This window comes from Ostrinia furnacalis, unplaced genomic scaffold, assembly GCF_004193835.3.
Source record: "Ostrinia furnacalis isolate ACB-3 unplaced genomic scaffold, ASM419383v2 OfSCF3759, whole genome shotgun sequence".
NCBI classification, from domain to species: domain Eukaryota; kingdom Metazoa; phylum Arthropoda; class Insecta; order Lepidoptera; family Crambidae; genus Ostrinia; species Ostrinia furnacalis.
In genome coordinates, this window is record NW_021133998.1 from 1034 (window position 1) to 18004 (window position 16971).

Genomic DNA, 16971 nt, shown 5'->3' on the forward strand with positions numbered 1-16971 from the left:
GTTTCCAACATGGCAAAAATCGGAACCAGCCAGAGAGCTCTGGAACCAGCGATTCGGTATTGACGGTGGCGCCCCGCTGTCAATGTCATCGATAGGACAGTTCAGTATTTTGGAACTATAATCGCAAACCAGTCGAAAAGTGGTCGAGAAGCCCCTTTTTTGTATGGAGTTTTGACGGATTCGATTTTCGATTCGATCAAAAAGTGCGTTTTGTCTAGGGGGGCTGAGCCCCGATTACGGTAACTTTTAACGTTTACAATCCAGACACGCTTCTCGATTCTGCGATACGATTGGTCGTTCAACAGCGTACGTCAGCTGTTTCGACCAATCGTATCGCAGCGTCGATGAAGCGTGTCCGGATTGTAGACGTTAAAAGTTACCGTAATCGGGGCTCTGGGTATGTTTCGTACGGTTCACCACATAGATGTATGATGTTCATACTCTCAAATGTTCGCGAAAACTGCCACGATTAAAAATAATTTAGATGAAGTTAATAAAAAAATTGGATACGGTTTACAAAGTCATCCTGTAGGCAATCAGCTGACAAATATTGCAGCAAAAATAATATTAAAATGGAAGAAAGTGAACAATAAAATAACCGTTTTCAAATAATAATTTTAATCAGTCGCAACTTAAACATAATAGAAGGCAAATTACAATATATGTAACTGCTTTCACTCTTTGAGACGAGTTATTGCGCCCGCGGCAGACGGAGACCCCGGGTCTGTGTTGGGACTGAAACAATAGAAAATGATTTTTTTTTAGTCATGCCCTTCAAATTCAAATAGTTTATTCAGTACATTCAGTCTTTGACCAGTGTGTGTTGTCAGTGATGGTATACGGAGCTGAGACGTGTTCGCTTACGATAGCCTAGGCCTCATAAGGCTCAAGGTCACCCAAAGGGCGATGGAGCGTGCTATGCTCGGAGTTTCCCTGCGTGATCGTATCAGAAATAAGGAGATCCGTAGGAGAACCAGAGTGACTGACATAGCCCGCAGAATCGCTAAAATTAAGTGGCAGTGGGCGGGGCACATAGCTCGTAGAGCTGATGGCCGCTGGGGCAGGAAAGTTCTTGAGTGGCGACCACGAGCCGGAAGACGTAGCGTGGGCAGGCCTCCCACTAGGTGGACCGACGATCTGGTAAAGGTCGCGGGAGGTGCCTGGATGCCAGCGGCGCAGGATCGGTCTTCGTGGAAATCCTTGGGGGAGGCCTTTGTCCAGCAGTGGACGTCTTTCAGCTGAAACGAACGATTCAGTACATAGGAGGAGTAGTCACTGTAATCGGGCAGTATTGTCTAACTACAACGAACCGTCCCATCAGTGACATTGCCATGGGGCGCCACCGTCAATACCGGATCGCTAGTTCCGATTTTTGCCATTTTGGAAACTAAGTATTGTTGAACGATGGTGGCTCTGGCGCTCCTTTGTCAATGAGTTTGGTGGCACAGTTCAGCGTAGTTCATCTATTTATAATATTAGTATAGAAGTACATATTGATAGTATAGATAGCTACTGAAATCGTATCAAATAGACCAGGAGTTGTTCTAGGATAAAAGTTTGGTCGAATCGGGCCTTAATAAATAATTAGATACATACTCTGAATATAATATTTCTTTGTCCGGTTTCTCAATGTCTTTGGATCTTAACGGCGAAGGTTTTGGGCTTGCAGTCGGTTGTCCTTGGTCGATGCGCTTTCTCTTGGCCAGCGGTTGGGAGTCGCTATCCGACGCAGAGCCGGCCGACTCGGCGGACTGACGACGCGACGAGGCGATGTCGGTTGACAGTGACACCGGGGAACTCGTATCGGGTGGTTCTGACTTTATTTCTTGTTCTGGTACGACCTGAAATAAAGAAGACGTAAGAGTCATTGAGTTATAATGTACTACGTACTAGAGAAGACATGTCAACTAGACTGTTTCTGGCTCGTAAATAGGTCCACGGACCGAAATTCAATTAGTATGTGCTCAGCGGTTGCTGTGACAACACGCTTGAGTGCAGTTTTGTTTTTTGAAATATGCCATCCTATAGACGAAAATACTGTTCAAATAACTCCAGATACATATTAAGTAAAAATCAAGGAATGACTTTTTACCATTAAGTTGTACATTTATGCACTTTAAAACACTAATTTAATTTTAATTTGTTAATTACAAGGCGTCACCGCGGCGGCAGCCATTTTACGAAAATTTCAAAGAATAAAAATCGCAGACTTGACACTGACGCATAAATTAGTATACGAAAGGAAGGTTAAATACAGCAATAAAAAGATTTTTTTAAAGATTATAAGCACTTTGTATTGCACAAATTACTAATAGTCCCGTCCAGCCCCTTGTGTTAAGCTAAATAAGCTTGGGTTACGGGTGGGCTCACACAATAGTCGTGCGGCATCATGGATCAAACTTGTTTGAATCTCACTGCTGTTGTTCGTATGCGACTGGTTAGTTAGTAAATCACCCTAATTATTGACACCTAGCTCACGAGATAGGCTAAAATTATAATAATTGTACAGTGTGTCTGGTCACCAGTGTCCGACCCGTTAGGGCGCAGTAATATGATCAATTTAATCGACAAATCCAGTATTAAAAAATTACAGCTATTTTAATTTTTTTAGTTTCTGAGTCCGGATGGATTCATTTATTTACCAAATCTACCGATGTACAGGACCTATGAGTATAAAAGTGATTCGTTCGACAGCTGAAAAAGTAAGCAATACGTTGTCATCAAAAGCTTCCATTTAAATTTCTTAGAAACACTTGGTAAAAAAAATGATGCTTCTTTTTAGATTTTTCAATGTTACAAAAAACTAGAAAGTTTTACATTTTTAGATGCACTAAGTCATTACCTAAAAACTGATATACCTTGGCTTTAAATCAACTAGTCTAGGTGCTAGCTACACAGGAGATGCAGCGGTGAAAAGGAGAGGTGGGAATAGTCCCGTAACTTCTACCTCACAGCTATTATACGTGTACTCAACCACTGAGATAGTTAACAATAGAGACAATAAAATAACTGAAAGTTTCTGACTTTCAGTTATTTTATTGGTTCTGGAGTGAAGGCGTGGGTCATCCCTAGCTTTGTTCCTACCGTGACGAGTGGGAATTTTTCTAAAATCTCAAGATGGACTGACTGAAGATAGCAGGAAGACGCTGGGTGCAGGCCACTATCAACTGGGCGATGTGGAAATCATTAGAGGAGGCCTTTGTTCAGCAGTGGACGTCCAGTAGCTAAAATGATGATGACGATGTTTCCTTACAGTATCCAATTCAATAGGCAGAAACTAAACGTAAACGAAGTGTCGCCTCTGTAATGGTATCATTATCTATAACTCATAATATTTCGTGCGCTGTTGGATGACAGTTTTAAACTAGAGATGGGTAATTTTTTTATCGAATTAGAAAATACCAGTTAACGATTCTCAAGGCGATTATCGATTACATTAGATTTTAATCGGGAAGAAAAATAATTAATGGCTTAAGCATCAGTATGAAGCCCATACGCACTTGTAGCACAAGTAACACGATTAGCCTCAGTCCCCTCAGTTGTGAATTCGGAATCGCCAGTTGTAATTTTAAAATCGCATCACAGAGTGAAGTAACTAACACCAAAAAACGGCAGAGCGAAGTGATTTCGAATGTTTCAACTGCTACGTTTTGTCACTTGTCTAGGAGGGCTAATTTTAGTCTAAGGGAGGGGAGCTTAGATTACATTACAGGAAACGCACAATATAATAAAAGAAAATAATGTAAGTAGCTGAACCTTTTTGCTATTGAGCACCATGAAAATTTAACACAATTTAGCCGATTTGTTTATTTTCACAATCGTTTTACAATGTCTATGATGAGGCGACCCCAGGAACGTCACTATTCGTGCAATCCTATCAATGAAGTACGACATTTTCTGGTGCAGATTTTATCGCCATAAATTATGAAACTTGATAGTCATAGATTTGACTGACAGCTGTCCGTCAAATTCCCGCCCCGCACCCCGCACTGTACATATTTTGTTCGCGATGTCTGTTCTATACGTAGTAATATTACTTCAATGGTAAGAGTAAAGTTTTTCACATTCGAAGTTGGATTTTACATTAAAATTTGATTAACATTCAAAGGTATGTAAAATATGAGTTTTCTATAACATCGCTACGTTGAAAGTAAATCAGAGCACTTATTAAAATCCACAAATAGCTGAACTATTGTCTCAACAATGGCTGCGTTTGACCAAAAATAGCGCTTGTTAGAAATTGTTAACAAAATGACGATCGCCATGGCAACCGCCGAAACTTTAGCATGTTTTCGGCGAGGATGTTTGCTAAGGCAGGACCGTTCATTGTGGAAAACCTTGGGGGAGGCCTTTATGATAGTATTACCGTGCCTTTGTCCAGCACTGGACGTCATTCATTTGGCTGAAATGAACGAACGAACGTTTGTTAACTTCAAAAGTGACGTTTACGCAGTGCCAGTACCTCTAGTAGGAAAAACTTTCGAGTTCGTTTCGTTGCGTATTCAAAGTGTCATCGAAAAATTTTGTATGAAAAATTAAACAGCGCCCCCTAGCACAGTGTGTTATGGGACTGTATAAACGGACATTCTCATTGATTTGATGAAACGTATAGAGCTCAGTTATACAAACATGATAGTAAAACTCCTGTTTGAAAATTCCACGTAGTTTTCGCGGTATCAAAATTCAAAGTTACCTATTTTTTTACTTCAAAATTATGCAAAAATATTCTCACTCGTTAACTAATAACATTTAATTCAGAATTGTTATAATACTTCATAGAGCTTCTAAAACTACACGTAATAAGCGTATTAAGTGCTTCGTAAACGCATTCAGTTAATTAGGAAAAATGATTTTAGTGATTTTTGTTTTTATTTTTTTTCTCAATTATACCTTAATATATGCAAACATTTTTAATCGCAAGATATAGTCTGATATTTAATCTAATTGAATAAAAAAAATCAGCTTTAAACTCCGTGATATATTTGAGAAAAACATAAAACGTCTTAATAAAATTTTTACGAGTCTAGGGTCGACAATTTTGGAAGGAATAATTCATGTCTAAAAAGTTTCAAATCCCGCCTGTTATGTGCATAGTGTTGAAGGTTCTAAAAAGTCACATTCACATTGTTTTTAACCGACTTCAAAAAAAGGAGGAGGTTCTCAAGTCGAGTCTTTTTTCTTTTTTAACACTCTTATATTAACTTAAGTTGTATGTAAGTAACTAACTAAAAAAGTATGTAAACAAATCTAGGAAGTCGAATTTATCCTACCTTTAATAATTTTCTCATCGATTTGAAACCTATGTAAATCGAATGTCAATACAATAATTTGGTACAATCGAGCTGATGATATTTAAACATCCAAAAGAAATATTGCTATTAAAAAGTGATGGGAAATTTACAATTCTATATGGCGCATATTTTCAATTTGATTTTCCTCAAATATATCACGGAATTTAAAGCTGATTTTTTTTATACAATTAGATTAAATATCAGACTATATCTTGCAATTAAAAATGTTTGCATATATTAAGGTATAATTGAGAAAAATAATAAAAACAAAAATCACTAAAATCATTTTTCCTAACTAGCTGACCCGGCGAACTTCGTACCGCCTTAGCGTAGAGATTTTCTTAATATTTTTTTCCGTAAGAACCATCCTTGGACTTCCACAAACATTTAAAAAAAAGAATTATCGAAATCGGTTCAGCCGTTCACACGTGATGCCGTGACAACGCGAAACGGGTTTCATTTTTATATATATAGATTAACTGAATGCGTTTACGAAGCACTTAATACGCTTATTACGTGTAGTTTTAAGAGCTCTATGAAGTATTATAAGAATTCTGAATTAAATGTTATTAGTTAACGAGTGAGAATATTTTTGCATAATTTTGAAGTAAAAAAATAGGTAACTTTGAATTTTGATACCGCGAAAACTACGTGGAATTTTCAAACAGGAGTTTTACTATCATGTTTGTATAACTGAGCTCTATACGTTTCATCAAATCAATGAGAATGTCCGTTTATACAGTCCCATAACACACTGTGCTAGGGGGCGCTGTTTAATTTTTCATACAAAATTTTTCGATGACACTTTGAATACGCAACGAAACGAACTCGAAAGTTTTTCCTACTAGAGGTACAGCACTTTCTGAGATTTCGTGATGAGTGAGCGAGTCAGTGACACAGTGACCTTTCGCTTTTATAAACGTAGATTTTTTTTAAAAAAGATTATTAGTAATTTGTTATTTTACAAATTACTAATACTCCCGTTAGCCCCTCGTACTAAGCTAAATATGCTTGTCTCACGAGTGAGCTCACCACAATAGTCGAGCGGCGGCGGGGACCGAACCTGCGTTCAACGGATCACGAGTCGGCCAGTCCGACTTATTCCACTATTCCTGTTAAAAATAAAGGCAACTTCTCAAAATGACAACCGGGTCGCAAAATGTCCACAACTAATCGTAATATCCGAAAAAGACAATATTATTATGAGAAGTTGTCTTTTAGCGAAGTTGACATTTTAAGAAGTTGTAATTTCGAGAAGTGGACATTTTGCATCCCGGTTGTCATTTTGAGAAGTTGTCATTTTGATGAGTAAGCCAAAATAAAATCCTAATATAACGGGGAATAGTGAACAAAAAGTTCACTAATCCCCGTTGACGGGGATTGTCAACGGGGAATTAGTGGAATAAGCCGCCAGTCCGACCCCTTCACCGCTCGGCTATCGTGGCTTCAAGATATTAATACCTGTGATCCTCGAGCAGCGCCCGCGCCCGGCGCGAATAGTTCGTCGTACTCCGCACTTTCGAGGAGCGGGTCTTGTTCCTCCACGTCGATTTCCAGCTTTATCTCCGTTTTCACTCTGGCAACACATAAGTTCAATGAGGGCTACCGCTGGAACTCACCAGTTGTGAACTTACTCAACTGTGGCGAACGCACATGTTATAGTCTGGTCCGTGAGCACGTAGAATTTTGTCCAATGACCCCTAGCTACCCATCCTTATCGCTCGCACGTAATTATATTGCTGTCGCGACTGTGCGACTGGCACCAGCAGTGAGCGTGCGATAGCAACATAATGAGGGCTATCGTTTTAGCGCTTACCAGTTAGCGCCACTGTAGAGTAAGGTCCTGTCACTTGCTAGTAGCGAAGACAGTGGCACCAACTGGTGAGCGCGAAAGTGGTAGGAGGACTATCGCATTTGCACTCATCAAGATGGCGCCACTGTAGAGTAAGGTCCTGTCAATCGCCAGGGGTGCCAACTGTTAAGTATAAAAACGATAGCCCTCACTACGCGCGAGCGATATTGATTGGTAGCTTGGGGTCATTGGACAACATTCTACGTGCTCATGGACCAGACTTTAGTGACAGGTCACTCGCTGGTGGCTAAGACTGGCGCTAACTGGTGAGCACTGAAGTTATGGAAAGTCAATTGCATTTTCACTTTGCAAATAGTAGGAGCTACTGTAAAGTAAGGTCCTGTCACTGGCTGATAGTTATTAGACAGAGTGGCGCCAATTAGCACTGGTTAGAGCATTGGTTCCCAAATTTATTTGAGACGGGCCCCCTTTTAACCATCCAAAAAATTCCGCGCGCCCCTCCTCCAGTCAAGATGATTTATTGGTCGTATCGAGCAGTCTGGAATGCATTATCAGCGGTCGCAGGTTTTTTATACTTAAGAACACAGATGGCCCGCACCCCCCAACCAACCAAAGGGTTAGAGGAAACCTATTGCATTTTCACTATAAAAGTAGGAACAAACAAACCACACAAACAATCACAAACCGATCTTGTCGCGACAAGGAAAAATTTCCGTGCTTTTAAGCGATTTTGTGAAAAATATTATTGGCAGGTAGTTGCTAATTGCTCATAAGATAGGCCCCCTTAATTGATATTTATTGTCCGTGGTGCATAATCTTTTCTTACAGGTTTTAAACCTCTGTTTGTCACCTGTCATCCGCTTAGCAATGGAGGGAAGTCGAACCTTAATTTCGAACTCCTATGTTCTTCTGATTAATTTCGTTGCGGGTCCAATGACAGTTTAACTTTTCCCCGGGACAAACTTGACCTTCATTGGTTGGGTTTTTACTTTTTGTGGCGGTCAAGCTGTAGATCCTGGCTACACAGGAGTTGCAGTGGTGGGAACGAGAGGTGGGAATAGTCCCGTTTATAAAAGTAGGAACTACTCTAAAGGTTGTCACTCGCCAGTGTCGCCGACGAGTGAGTGATTTCATGTTGAATATATGAAAATAATTATTCACTGATGCTGGCTACGTTTGCCTCTAAATCTAGGCGAATATTATAATGAGCGTCTTATTGCGCTATTTATTCTCAGAACTGGCTCACTTATAATGGGCTAGTTTCCTAAAAAAAATTTTTTAGTCCGTCATGTTTAATATCAAAAAATATTGGACACCTATATTTTTATTTGTCAATCTAACAAATAATTACATAGTTATGGTGCGTTGAAGTTCCGCGCGACGTCACAAAGTGCGGCCCTTTATGCACTCATTGACGTCACGGGCCTCTTCTTATGAACTTTGGCGCGCTTTATCTCTTTAAATTTTCATTACTTTGAAAAAGTGAAAAATACGTGTAGAATATTTTTTGATAAGTTAACTGACGGACTAATTAAAACTCTTGCTTTTTGACCCAGGAAACATCCCTATTGTCTAAAATTGGTGGATAGGGTAAAGTACCTAAAATGGGACGTGTAAAAGCGCCTTTTAAAATCCTAATTATTAGTTAATAATAGTTTTTTAAGTGACTTACTCAAATTCCTCTTCGTTGTCGGCGTCGCTTCCTTCCCTGTTGTCCGAGCGCGTGTCCGGGGCCCGGACGAAGCCGGACGACTGTAACGCATCCCGGATTTTGCCGAGCACCAGATTCAAATCGTTCTGGAAACAAAAACCAGTTGGGTATGTTATGGAATGAAGCTTGTAATACCTAAGATATTGATTAAAAAAATATTGCATCAGTAAATTATTTAATTTTATTGATAAAGATTCGCCAACAACTTAAGGATATATTATTGTTGCTAATATAATGCATATTAATTAAAAGAATGCATTAATTAAGGCATCAAGTTCACCTTGTATGATGTGGGTTTAGGAATAAATAAATATTTTATTTTCAAAATCTAAAAAATATCGCGCGCCGCCAAAAAATAGCAAAATTCGTCACAATAGCGCTGCGTTTGCTCAGCTCCATTGATTCCTCTAAAAGGTAAGTATTCAGTTATGTTAATGAGTAATTACATTTTCAGTTACCCAAACTGCTTATCATTTTGTCTAACATTTACCTGTGTGCTCCCACTCGGCGCGCGTAGCACGAAGTGTTTCGCGTGCAGACCGCGCGCGTCGCACGTGCCACACGCGCGCACGTTGCATTGCACGCATACGAACACGAACCTGCACGAAACACTCTGGTAGAAAGTAGAAGAAATCTACGCAGGGTAAACTTCCCAATCATTGGACATAACACGCCATGAATGTCTTTAAAATGAAAAAACTTCTTATTCGGTCTGGTGAAATTGAAAAAGATTGCGATAGGGTCAAAACTGGGGATTTAAAAAAATCGTATCTCTGAAATGGTGATACTTTTATAAGTTTTTTTTGTTTAGATGGTCATTCATCACTTTTATCATCGCCTTAACTTTAGCACGTTCTTTTTGGAACATCCTGTATGAGGCTCAGGGCCGGACCGTGAATTTAGGGGGCCCTGGGCTAATACCACTTAGAGGTCCACCTATTATACTCTTTCGCATTATCGTCTGTTTTTGACTTTGACTTGACTTAGCTGTGGGCCCCCTTGAATCTACGGGGCCCTGGGCTGAAGCCCAAAAAGCCCATATGGTAGATCCGACCCTAATGATGCTACCCCCTAGCTAATACAATAGTGATCTCTCACCCTGTTATTGATTTCCTGCACAGACTGCACGGCGTTTTAGGTACTGAGTGAACAGCGCCTGTAAAAAATAAGAACTAATAGGCTAGTTTCCTATGAAAAATTTTTTAGTCCGTCAATTTTAGTATAAAAAAATATTGGACACGTATATTTTTTATTGTCCATCAAACAAATAATTACAAAGTTATAGTGCGTTGAAGTTCCGCGCGATGTCACAAAGTGCTGCACTTTTACGCACTAACTGACGTCACGGGCCTTTTCTTTAGAACTTTGGCACAGTTTATCTCTTTACATTTTCATGAGTTTTAAAAAGTGAAAAATACGTGTCGAGTAGTTTTTGATAAGCTAACTGACGGACTAATTAAAACTCTTGCTTTTTTACCCAGGAAACATCCCTATTGGCAAACATAAGTCAGAAGAACACTAAAATATGATATTTTGTCGATTTAAACATATTTTTTTAATTATTATAGGTAACGCCATCTAGCGATTCTGTTACGCGAGGCTTGTACGTACCAATGTATGATCGGTAGCAATCTATCCAAGATTAAGATAGGTACTTCCAAGAAATTTACCTTTAGATTTGCGACTGGAGTCATATAAGAGGTCATCTGAAATAACATAAAAGACACATAAAATAATCTTAAACTTTCAATCCTTCATAGATTAAGGTGTTAATACATAATTATATTACTAATATTGCCAGTTTTTACAATATAATATTGTAAAAACTGGTAAAAATCACAAGTAACTCATGACTTTTTTCATACATACTTTGTCAGTTTATAACTTTCTATACCTACATCACTGATTTTGACATTGAGCATTCGTTAAGGTAAATGTTTATTTTATGAAAAACTAGCTGACCCGGCGAACTTTGTTCCGCCTTAATGGCAATAAATAAGCAGACTTTTTTTTTATTTCGAACGGGATAAAAAGTATCCTATGTCCTTCTCCTGGCTCTAAACTACCTCCCTGACAATTTTCAGCTAAATCGGTTCAGCCGTTCTTGAGTTATAAGCGAAGTAACTAACACGACTTTCTTTTATATATATAGACTAACTACTGATACCCTATTATTATTATTAGTTCCAATCGATTATTATGGTTTGGTTTATTGGTTGGTGGCCATTGGATTTTTCAAAAAAATCTAAATGATAAGGTAAATAAGAGGGTAGATAAGATAACTTTATGTAGGTCAGCCAGCGCATTAAATTTTTTTGTTAATGATAAATCCTGAAACTTACCACATTAAAAAACAGAGCAAGTTGAAAATTCAAACGCATGAAAAATTATTATCTACTTTATTAAAATAATAAAAATATGAAAATCAATCTATTTTCGCTTTATCGCACGCCAAGCCACTGTCGTCACTGTCTTATTATAACCTATGATAAATTAATACTGTTCGTTCAGCGTACGATTATGTTTTTTTATGCACTTTACATTGGCGCGGTTGCATTTAACTGCATATTCTGTAGAGGATCACAGGAGCCGAGCGGTTTTTGTTTTTTCGGAGCTTGTATGGCGTTGTCTTTTCGCCGAACCGTCGTAGTAGGAAGTTTTTTCTTCTTTTTCGTCTGTGTTTTGGCCAAGGCAAACGCTCTCGCTTCAGAATACGTCCCGATCGCAGTCAAAACTTTTTCTAACCTCTTTATTAGTGACAAATTACTACCCGTGTTTTCTTGAGACATTATATTGGTCACTCTACTGAATTGGTTATTCAGGCTGATAACGTGGGTTTTAATTTTTCTCGCTTGCTCTTCCTTTTGTGCGGGTGTTTTCTCTCTTTCTTCTTTGATAAAAACTAAAGGTGTGTTGTTTATCTGTTCAGTGTTGCCGGTTAATAACTGCTGCTGCAATTCTGAAAAACATCAAGGTATTCAATGAGCGAAGTAATAGAGATCTTAGCAAAGTCCTACTCAGTCATAAGACTAGACAGTGTTACATTCGTTAAGGTTGTCAATTTGCTAAAGTAGGACTTATTATTCCTAGATTTTTTAAAATAATAATAGGGACTCATTGTCCCTAGTTTCTATGTAAATTAGGGATATAGCCGAGGGTGGAATTTAAAATCGAGTGAACAGACATAGTTACTACAACATTAAATCATACTTACTACGGTTGTATTCTTTTATCCTTCTCCTGACTGTGTAAACTGATATCTGAAGCAATAAAACAATGAATTAGTCATCTCAAAAAGAAGGTGAACTCTGTGAGAAGATTGTGAGAGACTTTACAGAGACTTTAAAAACACTTATTCCTACATTACATTAATTGAAATTGAATGACAAGATTATGTAATAAAAAACGCTGCCTATGTACGATCAGCTTCAGATTAAACAAATTAGATTTTTTAGGCAAGGTCACCCGCGCTTATATGTACACTTATAGGCTCGGTCGGCAGCCTAGTCGCATTCCCTTGCCTTTGGGAATGTATTACTAAATAATAATAAGAAGCTAATTGTACAGACAACAGCACATAAAGCTGAACACTGAGGTCTCTTATGTAGTTTGTAATAGGGGCGAATTTGTAACAAAATTGTATAATTTGATGTGCTGTTGTCTGTACATCAAAAACACGATGACGCTGTGCTTTAGCACTGACTGACTGAGATTAGGGTCGGCTATTATGAGCTGCCACTATATCCGCGTCCTGCGGCGCCGTCGTGACTCTCTTATACAGCTTGCGGCGGTGGACAGTAGTGTCTCCACACTCCTCCCACCTCTAAGTTCTCGAAGAGACATAAAAGGGTGGGAGAAGGAGCTAAATTGTTCGTAAAAAGACTCACATTGAACTTCTGCGACGTTGCTTCAGTGCTCAGATTGGGGTCGGCTATGTGAGCTGCCACTATATCCGCGTCCTGCGGCGCCGTCGTGACTCTTTTGTACAGCTTGCGGCGCGGCGGTGAGCAGTGGTGTTTCCACACTCCTCCCACCTCTAAGTTCTCGAAGAGACATAAAAGGAATGGAGAAGGAGCTAAATTGTTCGTAAAAAGACTCACATTGAACTTCTGCGACGTTGCTTTAGTGCTCAGATTGGGGTCGGCTATGTGAGCTGCCACTATATCCGCGTCCTGCGGCGCCGTCGTGACTCTCTTATACAGCTTGCGATGGTGAGCAGTGGTGTTTCCACACTCCTCCCACCTCTAAAGTTCTCCAAGAGACATAAAAGGGTGGGAGAAGGAGCTAAATTGTTCGTAAAGACTCACATTGAACTTCTGCGACGTTGCTTTAGTGCTCAGATTGGGGTCGGCTATGTGAGCTGCCACTATATCCGCGTCCTGCGGCGCCGTCGTGACTCTTTTATACAGCTTGCGGCGGTGCGCAGTAGTGTCTCCACACTCCTCCCATCGCTTCAGCCAGAAGTGTATCGTCTGCCGCTGGAACATAGCCGACTGTCTAGTGCGGGCTCATGGGCTCGTCAAATGGACGCGGTTCCGGAGCGTCCAGCCCTAACGGAACAGCAAATTCATAGGCTTTCTGAGACGACGAAAATTAAAAAATAAATAAATCTGCAGTCTTAAATAAACACAAATTGTTGGTTGTATTGAATTGTCGTCGTTTAAGAATGCAGACCATAGATGGCTAGCTTCTTGATCACAATAAATCATTAGTGTATTATCTTAAAAAAAAAAATTAAGTCAAAAAATACAATGCAATTGCTAATTAATATGAGAGTGACATTCTTAAGTGTAATTTTTAATAGGTTAAGAACTTTATTGATGGTAATCAAAAAAATATCGAGTAAAAAAAAGAAGTTAAAATCTTGCCCTACGATTCTAAAAGTTTTATTGATAAAATAGAACCAAACGTCATTCATAAGCAAAATATATTGCTTGAAATTAAAAATTAATATTCTAATAAGACTGTAGCAAAATAAAAGTTAACTTAACCCTTTGGAAAGTGGCAAAAAAATGTAAACAAACTGTTTTTATGCGAAAAAACGTTGTTGCAACTTATTTTACTACAAATTATAATATTCGTACTGATACCATTGAGTTATAATGTAAGTAATATTACTTCAATGACTGATACGCGTCGGCCGATATGACCCTGTTGTGTCAGACTTTACGAGCCGCCATCATAGGCGACTTAACATGGCTCGATATGACCGACGCGAGATGGCTCATCATCATCAAGTTATTTTTCAAAAAGTATTTGTTTACATTTTTTGTCAAAATGTAATGTGTTTTTATTGAAACTGTAACTGTAGTGCATTTTAACATCTATGTAGCACGAAATAAAAGCGTTTTTAAAGGAAAAAAGGGTCAAACAAAAAGATTTTTACTTACCGATATTCCAGTGATTCGCCCTATTTCAGCGACATTATGGCCATGCAGCTTCAAGAGGATTATTCGCTCTCTATCATTTGGCGATAATTGCGGTGCCATTTTTGTTTATTTTCACATTCTTTCACTACGAAACTTCTTGTATTATCACAACCACAGAAAAAAAAAGCGAAATAACATTTCACGTTCGTCCTTCATCGACTATGGCCGTCGCGCCGTTTCGTCACTCGGAGGAGCTCGGCGGAACTCGGCGCGGTTCGGTTTACGCTCGTGTTAAGCTCGCTGCTCATCGTTTGTAAATAACAAGAGCGAGCGAGAAAGAGAGTATGCAAACGCGTAACCATAGCGACGCAAGTCGGCAGTAAATGAAATGAATTAAACAAAAACATCTTAGGAAAGGAATGAAACTTAAACATCTTAGGAATGAAATTGATTTTTTTTCGTAGACGCGAAAATAATCAATCGTAGGCTGACCATCATAATAATAATTGTTATCATGTTTCCCATTTTTTGGTATTAATGTAGAAGGGAAGGCCTAAGATCATAAGATGCGTAAGTATGAGTATAAATAAAATAAAATATTTTTTTTTTTAAAGTTTGCTTACCTTCACTTCCACCATCATCCCCAGAATGATCTGAGTCTGCAAAGAAATGAGAAAATAATGAAAGTGGTGTTATTCAATTATTATTTTAGAGATTAATAATGTTAAATCCAGTGACATTGATGATATTTCACTATGAAATTGTGGTGACTAACAACAAACTAGTATAGATAATAATATGTAGTTAAAAACAGTTTCGCATGGGTACATTAAAAACAGTTGTGGGGATCACCGGTGAGACCTAAGAAAGTTTTTATTGTATCTAGTTTCTCCGCATTTAAAGACTTAATCATACCTTCTGCCGAAGAGTTTTCTTCCCGTCTCAATCGACTCAGCATGTTCAACATTAAAATGTCACCGATTTCAGAGTCGTCCGAATCACTCATATCCATAACTAATCCCAAAAGATTGTCTTCTGACATTTATGTAAATACCTTCAACTCTTATCAGGGAATAGGCTAGTTTAAACTAACATTTGAGTTTGTACTGATTAATAATGATATGGAGATACAAAAATCAACATTATTTACAGTACAAAATAAAGATTATTAAAATTTTCAGAAAAGAAATTCAAAAAAATTTGGTAAACAATAAGAACGCGTGACGTCACGCCGTGGCAAACACCCTCGTGTTCTGTAACTACTGCGGTAATTGATTTTTAATATCAATTATTAGCGGGATTTGTGAAGCATGTAAACAAGTGTTCTAACCCTGAAAACTTAATTCCACATTCTTACGAGCATCTTATGGAGATGACTCTAAGTAAGTTACTAACATAATATGTTATTATACATACTTGTTACAGAATTTTTTTCATCCAGAGAGGAACCAGGTATACTAATTTCTATAGTCTGTTTCTTAACGGGTGGCCGTTCTGTACATCTGCGTTTCTTTCCCTCTTCTCGACATTCAAATTTACTTGGCAAACAACCTGGTTTCATGTGTACTTGTGTTACTGTTCCCATAATATGATACTGCATGTAATTAGCCATATCGTTGGGCAACTAGAAAAGTAATAGAACTTTTATTATAACGAGCAACAGTAAAATATACGTACAAGATTTGCAATCGTAAAGCCAATAATTTACGTTTATAGTGAGGAATAAATGTATGTGGCTTAGGTATCTATTTTTATTTAGATACATTAGGTACTTACGTCAAAGTGATCTTCACAAAAATACATTCTAGAAACTGTAGATAAACTAGAAGCATCTTCTCTCCTCGCTAATTTTAGCCACTTTTTCCGCATTTTTGGATTACTTGGTGAGCGGATAAATAATTTGGTGGGAGTGTTTATACTTGTGCTCCTACAGTGGGGCACTATACAGTGTTTGTAATATGAAGAGTTCATTTTTAATTATAAGAAAATAGAAAACAAGCAAATGTCCTACACACTAGGTACACATCAAATCCTCGCGAAACAGTTACGTTTTAGTTGTTTTTCTTTATTGTACCACCCATAAACAGGTCACATTGACATGACTGTGTCGAAACGGGCAAGCAAATGTCCTACACACTAGGTACACATCAAATCCTCGCGAAACAGTTACGTTTTAGTTGTTTTTCTTTATTGTACCACCCATAAACAGGTCACATTGACATGACTGTGTCGAAACGGGCTTCTATGTCGGTAAACTTGTTTGCCACGGCGTGACGTCTTTACGTTTTATTATTACACACTTGTATGTTGTGCGATTTAACGAGTTTGTTATTGTGAACATAACCTCCATTCGAGTTATGATAATAAACCACACACTTAGACGTTTCCAATCCTTTATAATAAAGTGGGTATGTTAGTTGTTACCAGCTATTGAATAGTATGTGCACATGAGTATTAAACGGAACAGAGACAAAGCTTCATAATAATTTTATGGTCCATTAGGGTCCATTCAGCGTAAGAAAGTGATTGTGAATTTATGACAGTATTGACAGTTCTATTACTTCTATTTAGTGAGGCGCTTCTTTTAAACCTAATCGATATTTTTTAGAATCGAGAATATTTTCTTAAGAAATCTAATCGACTTTTTTTTTATGTGACAGGAGGCAAACGAGAAGACGGATCACCTGATGGTAAGTGGTAAGTGATTACCGTCGCCCATAGACACCCGCGGACCCAGGTGCGTTATTTGTTTGATTTTTAATTTTATCTAAAAATCAAAATTATATA

At 38.3% G+C, this 16971-nt stretch overlaps 2 protein-coding genes across 10 annotated transcripts; both read right to left on the bottom strand.

The window, feature by feature from the left end:
- Positions 1 to 603: 603 nt before the first annotated feature.
- On the bottom strand, positions 604 to 16727 carry LOC114358229 (uncharacterized). Of its 6 annotated transcripts, XM_028312113.1 has the most exons (11): positions 16311 to 16727; positions 15961 to 16188; positions 15601 to 15808; positions 14808 to 14843; positions 10486 to 10521; positions 9914 to 9971; positions 9306 to 9414; positions 8777 to 8901; positions 6753 to 6867; positions 1597 to 1841; positions 604 to 735 (listed from the first exon to the last, which is right to left on the bottom strand). In XM_028312113.1, the coding sequence occupies exons 2-11, from the start codon at positions 16153 to 16155 to the stop codon at positions 675 to 677; spliced, it is 1188 nt and encodes a 395-aa protein (XP_028167914.1). In that variant the 5' UTR covers positions 16156 to 16188; positions 16311 to 16727; the 3' UTR covers positions 604 to 674. The 6 variants fall into 6 exon arrangements, with proteins under 6 accessions (XP_028167914.1, XP_028167918.1, XP_028167917.1 ...); XM_028312117.1 differs by lacking the exons at positions 15601 to 15808; positions 15961 to 16188 and adding an exon at positions 15100 to 15262 and having other exon boundaries at positions 16609 to 16726; XM_028312116.1 differs by lacking the exons at positions 15601 to 15808; positions 15961 to 16188 and adding an exon at positions 15100 to 15290 and having other exon boundaries at positions 16609 to 16725.
- LOC114358231 (uncharacterized) lies at positions 11200 to 14622 on the bottom strand. 4 transcript variants are annotated; one of them, XM_028312122.1, is made up of 5 exons: positions 14206 to 14622; positions 13195 to 13365; positions 12703 to 12774; positions 12030 to 12075; positions 11200 to 11774 (listed from the first exon to the last, which is right to left on the bottom strand). In XM_028312122.1, exons 2-5 carry the CDS (start codon positions 13300 to 13302, stop codon positions 11353 to 11355), a joined length of 648 nt encoding a protein of 215 aa, XP_028167923.1. In that variant the 5' UTR covers positions 13303 to 13365; positions 14206 to 14622; the 3' UTR covers positions 11200 to 11352. The 4 variants fall into 4 exon arrangements, with proteins under 4 accessions (XP_028167923.1, XP_028167921.1, XP_028167922.1 ...); XM_028312120.1 differs by having other exon boundaries at positions 13195 to 13293; positions 14206 to 14605; XM_028312121.1 differs by lacking the exon at positions 12703 to 12774 and having other exon boundaries at positions 13123 to 13293; positions 14206 to 14605.
- Positions 16728 to 16971: the final 244 nt, after the last annotated feature.

What these genes read in the sequence shown, in the direction of transcription:
- LOC114358229 (XM_028312113.1), bottom strand. Translation starts at nt 16,155, where the DNA reads ATGAACTCTTCATATTACAAACACTGTATAGTGCCCCACTGTAGGAGC. An exon ending in TGAAAAAAATTCTGTAACAA is followed by an intron (nt 14,844 to 15,600) that starts GTATGTATAATA and finishes ATTTCTTTGCAG; the next exon opens with ACTCAGATCATTCTGGGGAT. An exon ending in GGATGATGGTGGAAGTGAAG is followed by an intron (nt 10,522 to 14,807) that starts GTAAGCAAACTT and finishes ATGTTATTTCAG; the next exon opens with ATGACCTCTTATATGACTCC.
- LOC114358231 (XM_028312120.1), bottom strand. Translation starts at nt 14,304, where the DNA reads ATGGCACCGCAATTATCGCCAAATGATAGAGAGCGAATAATCCTCTTG. An exon ending in CAACGTCGCAGAAGTTCAAT is followed by an intron (nt 12,076 to 12,702) that starts GTGAGTCTTTTT and finishes TTATTGCTTCAG; the next exon opens with ATATCAGTTTACACAGTCAG. An exon ending in GATAAAAGAATACAACCGTA is followed by an intron (nt 11,775 to 12,029) that starts GTAAGTATGATT and finishes GATGTTTTTCAG; the next exon opens with AATTGCAGCAGCAGTTATTA.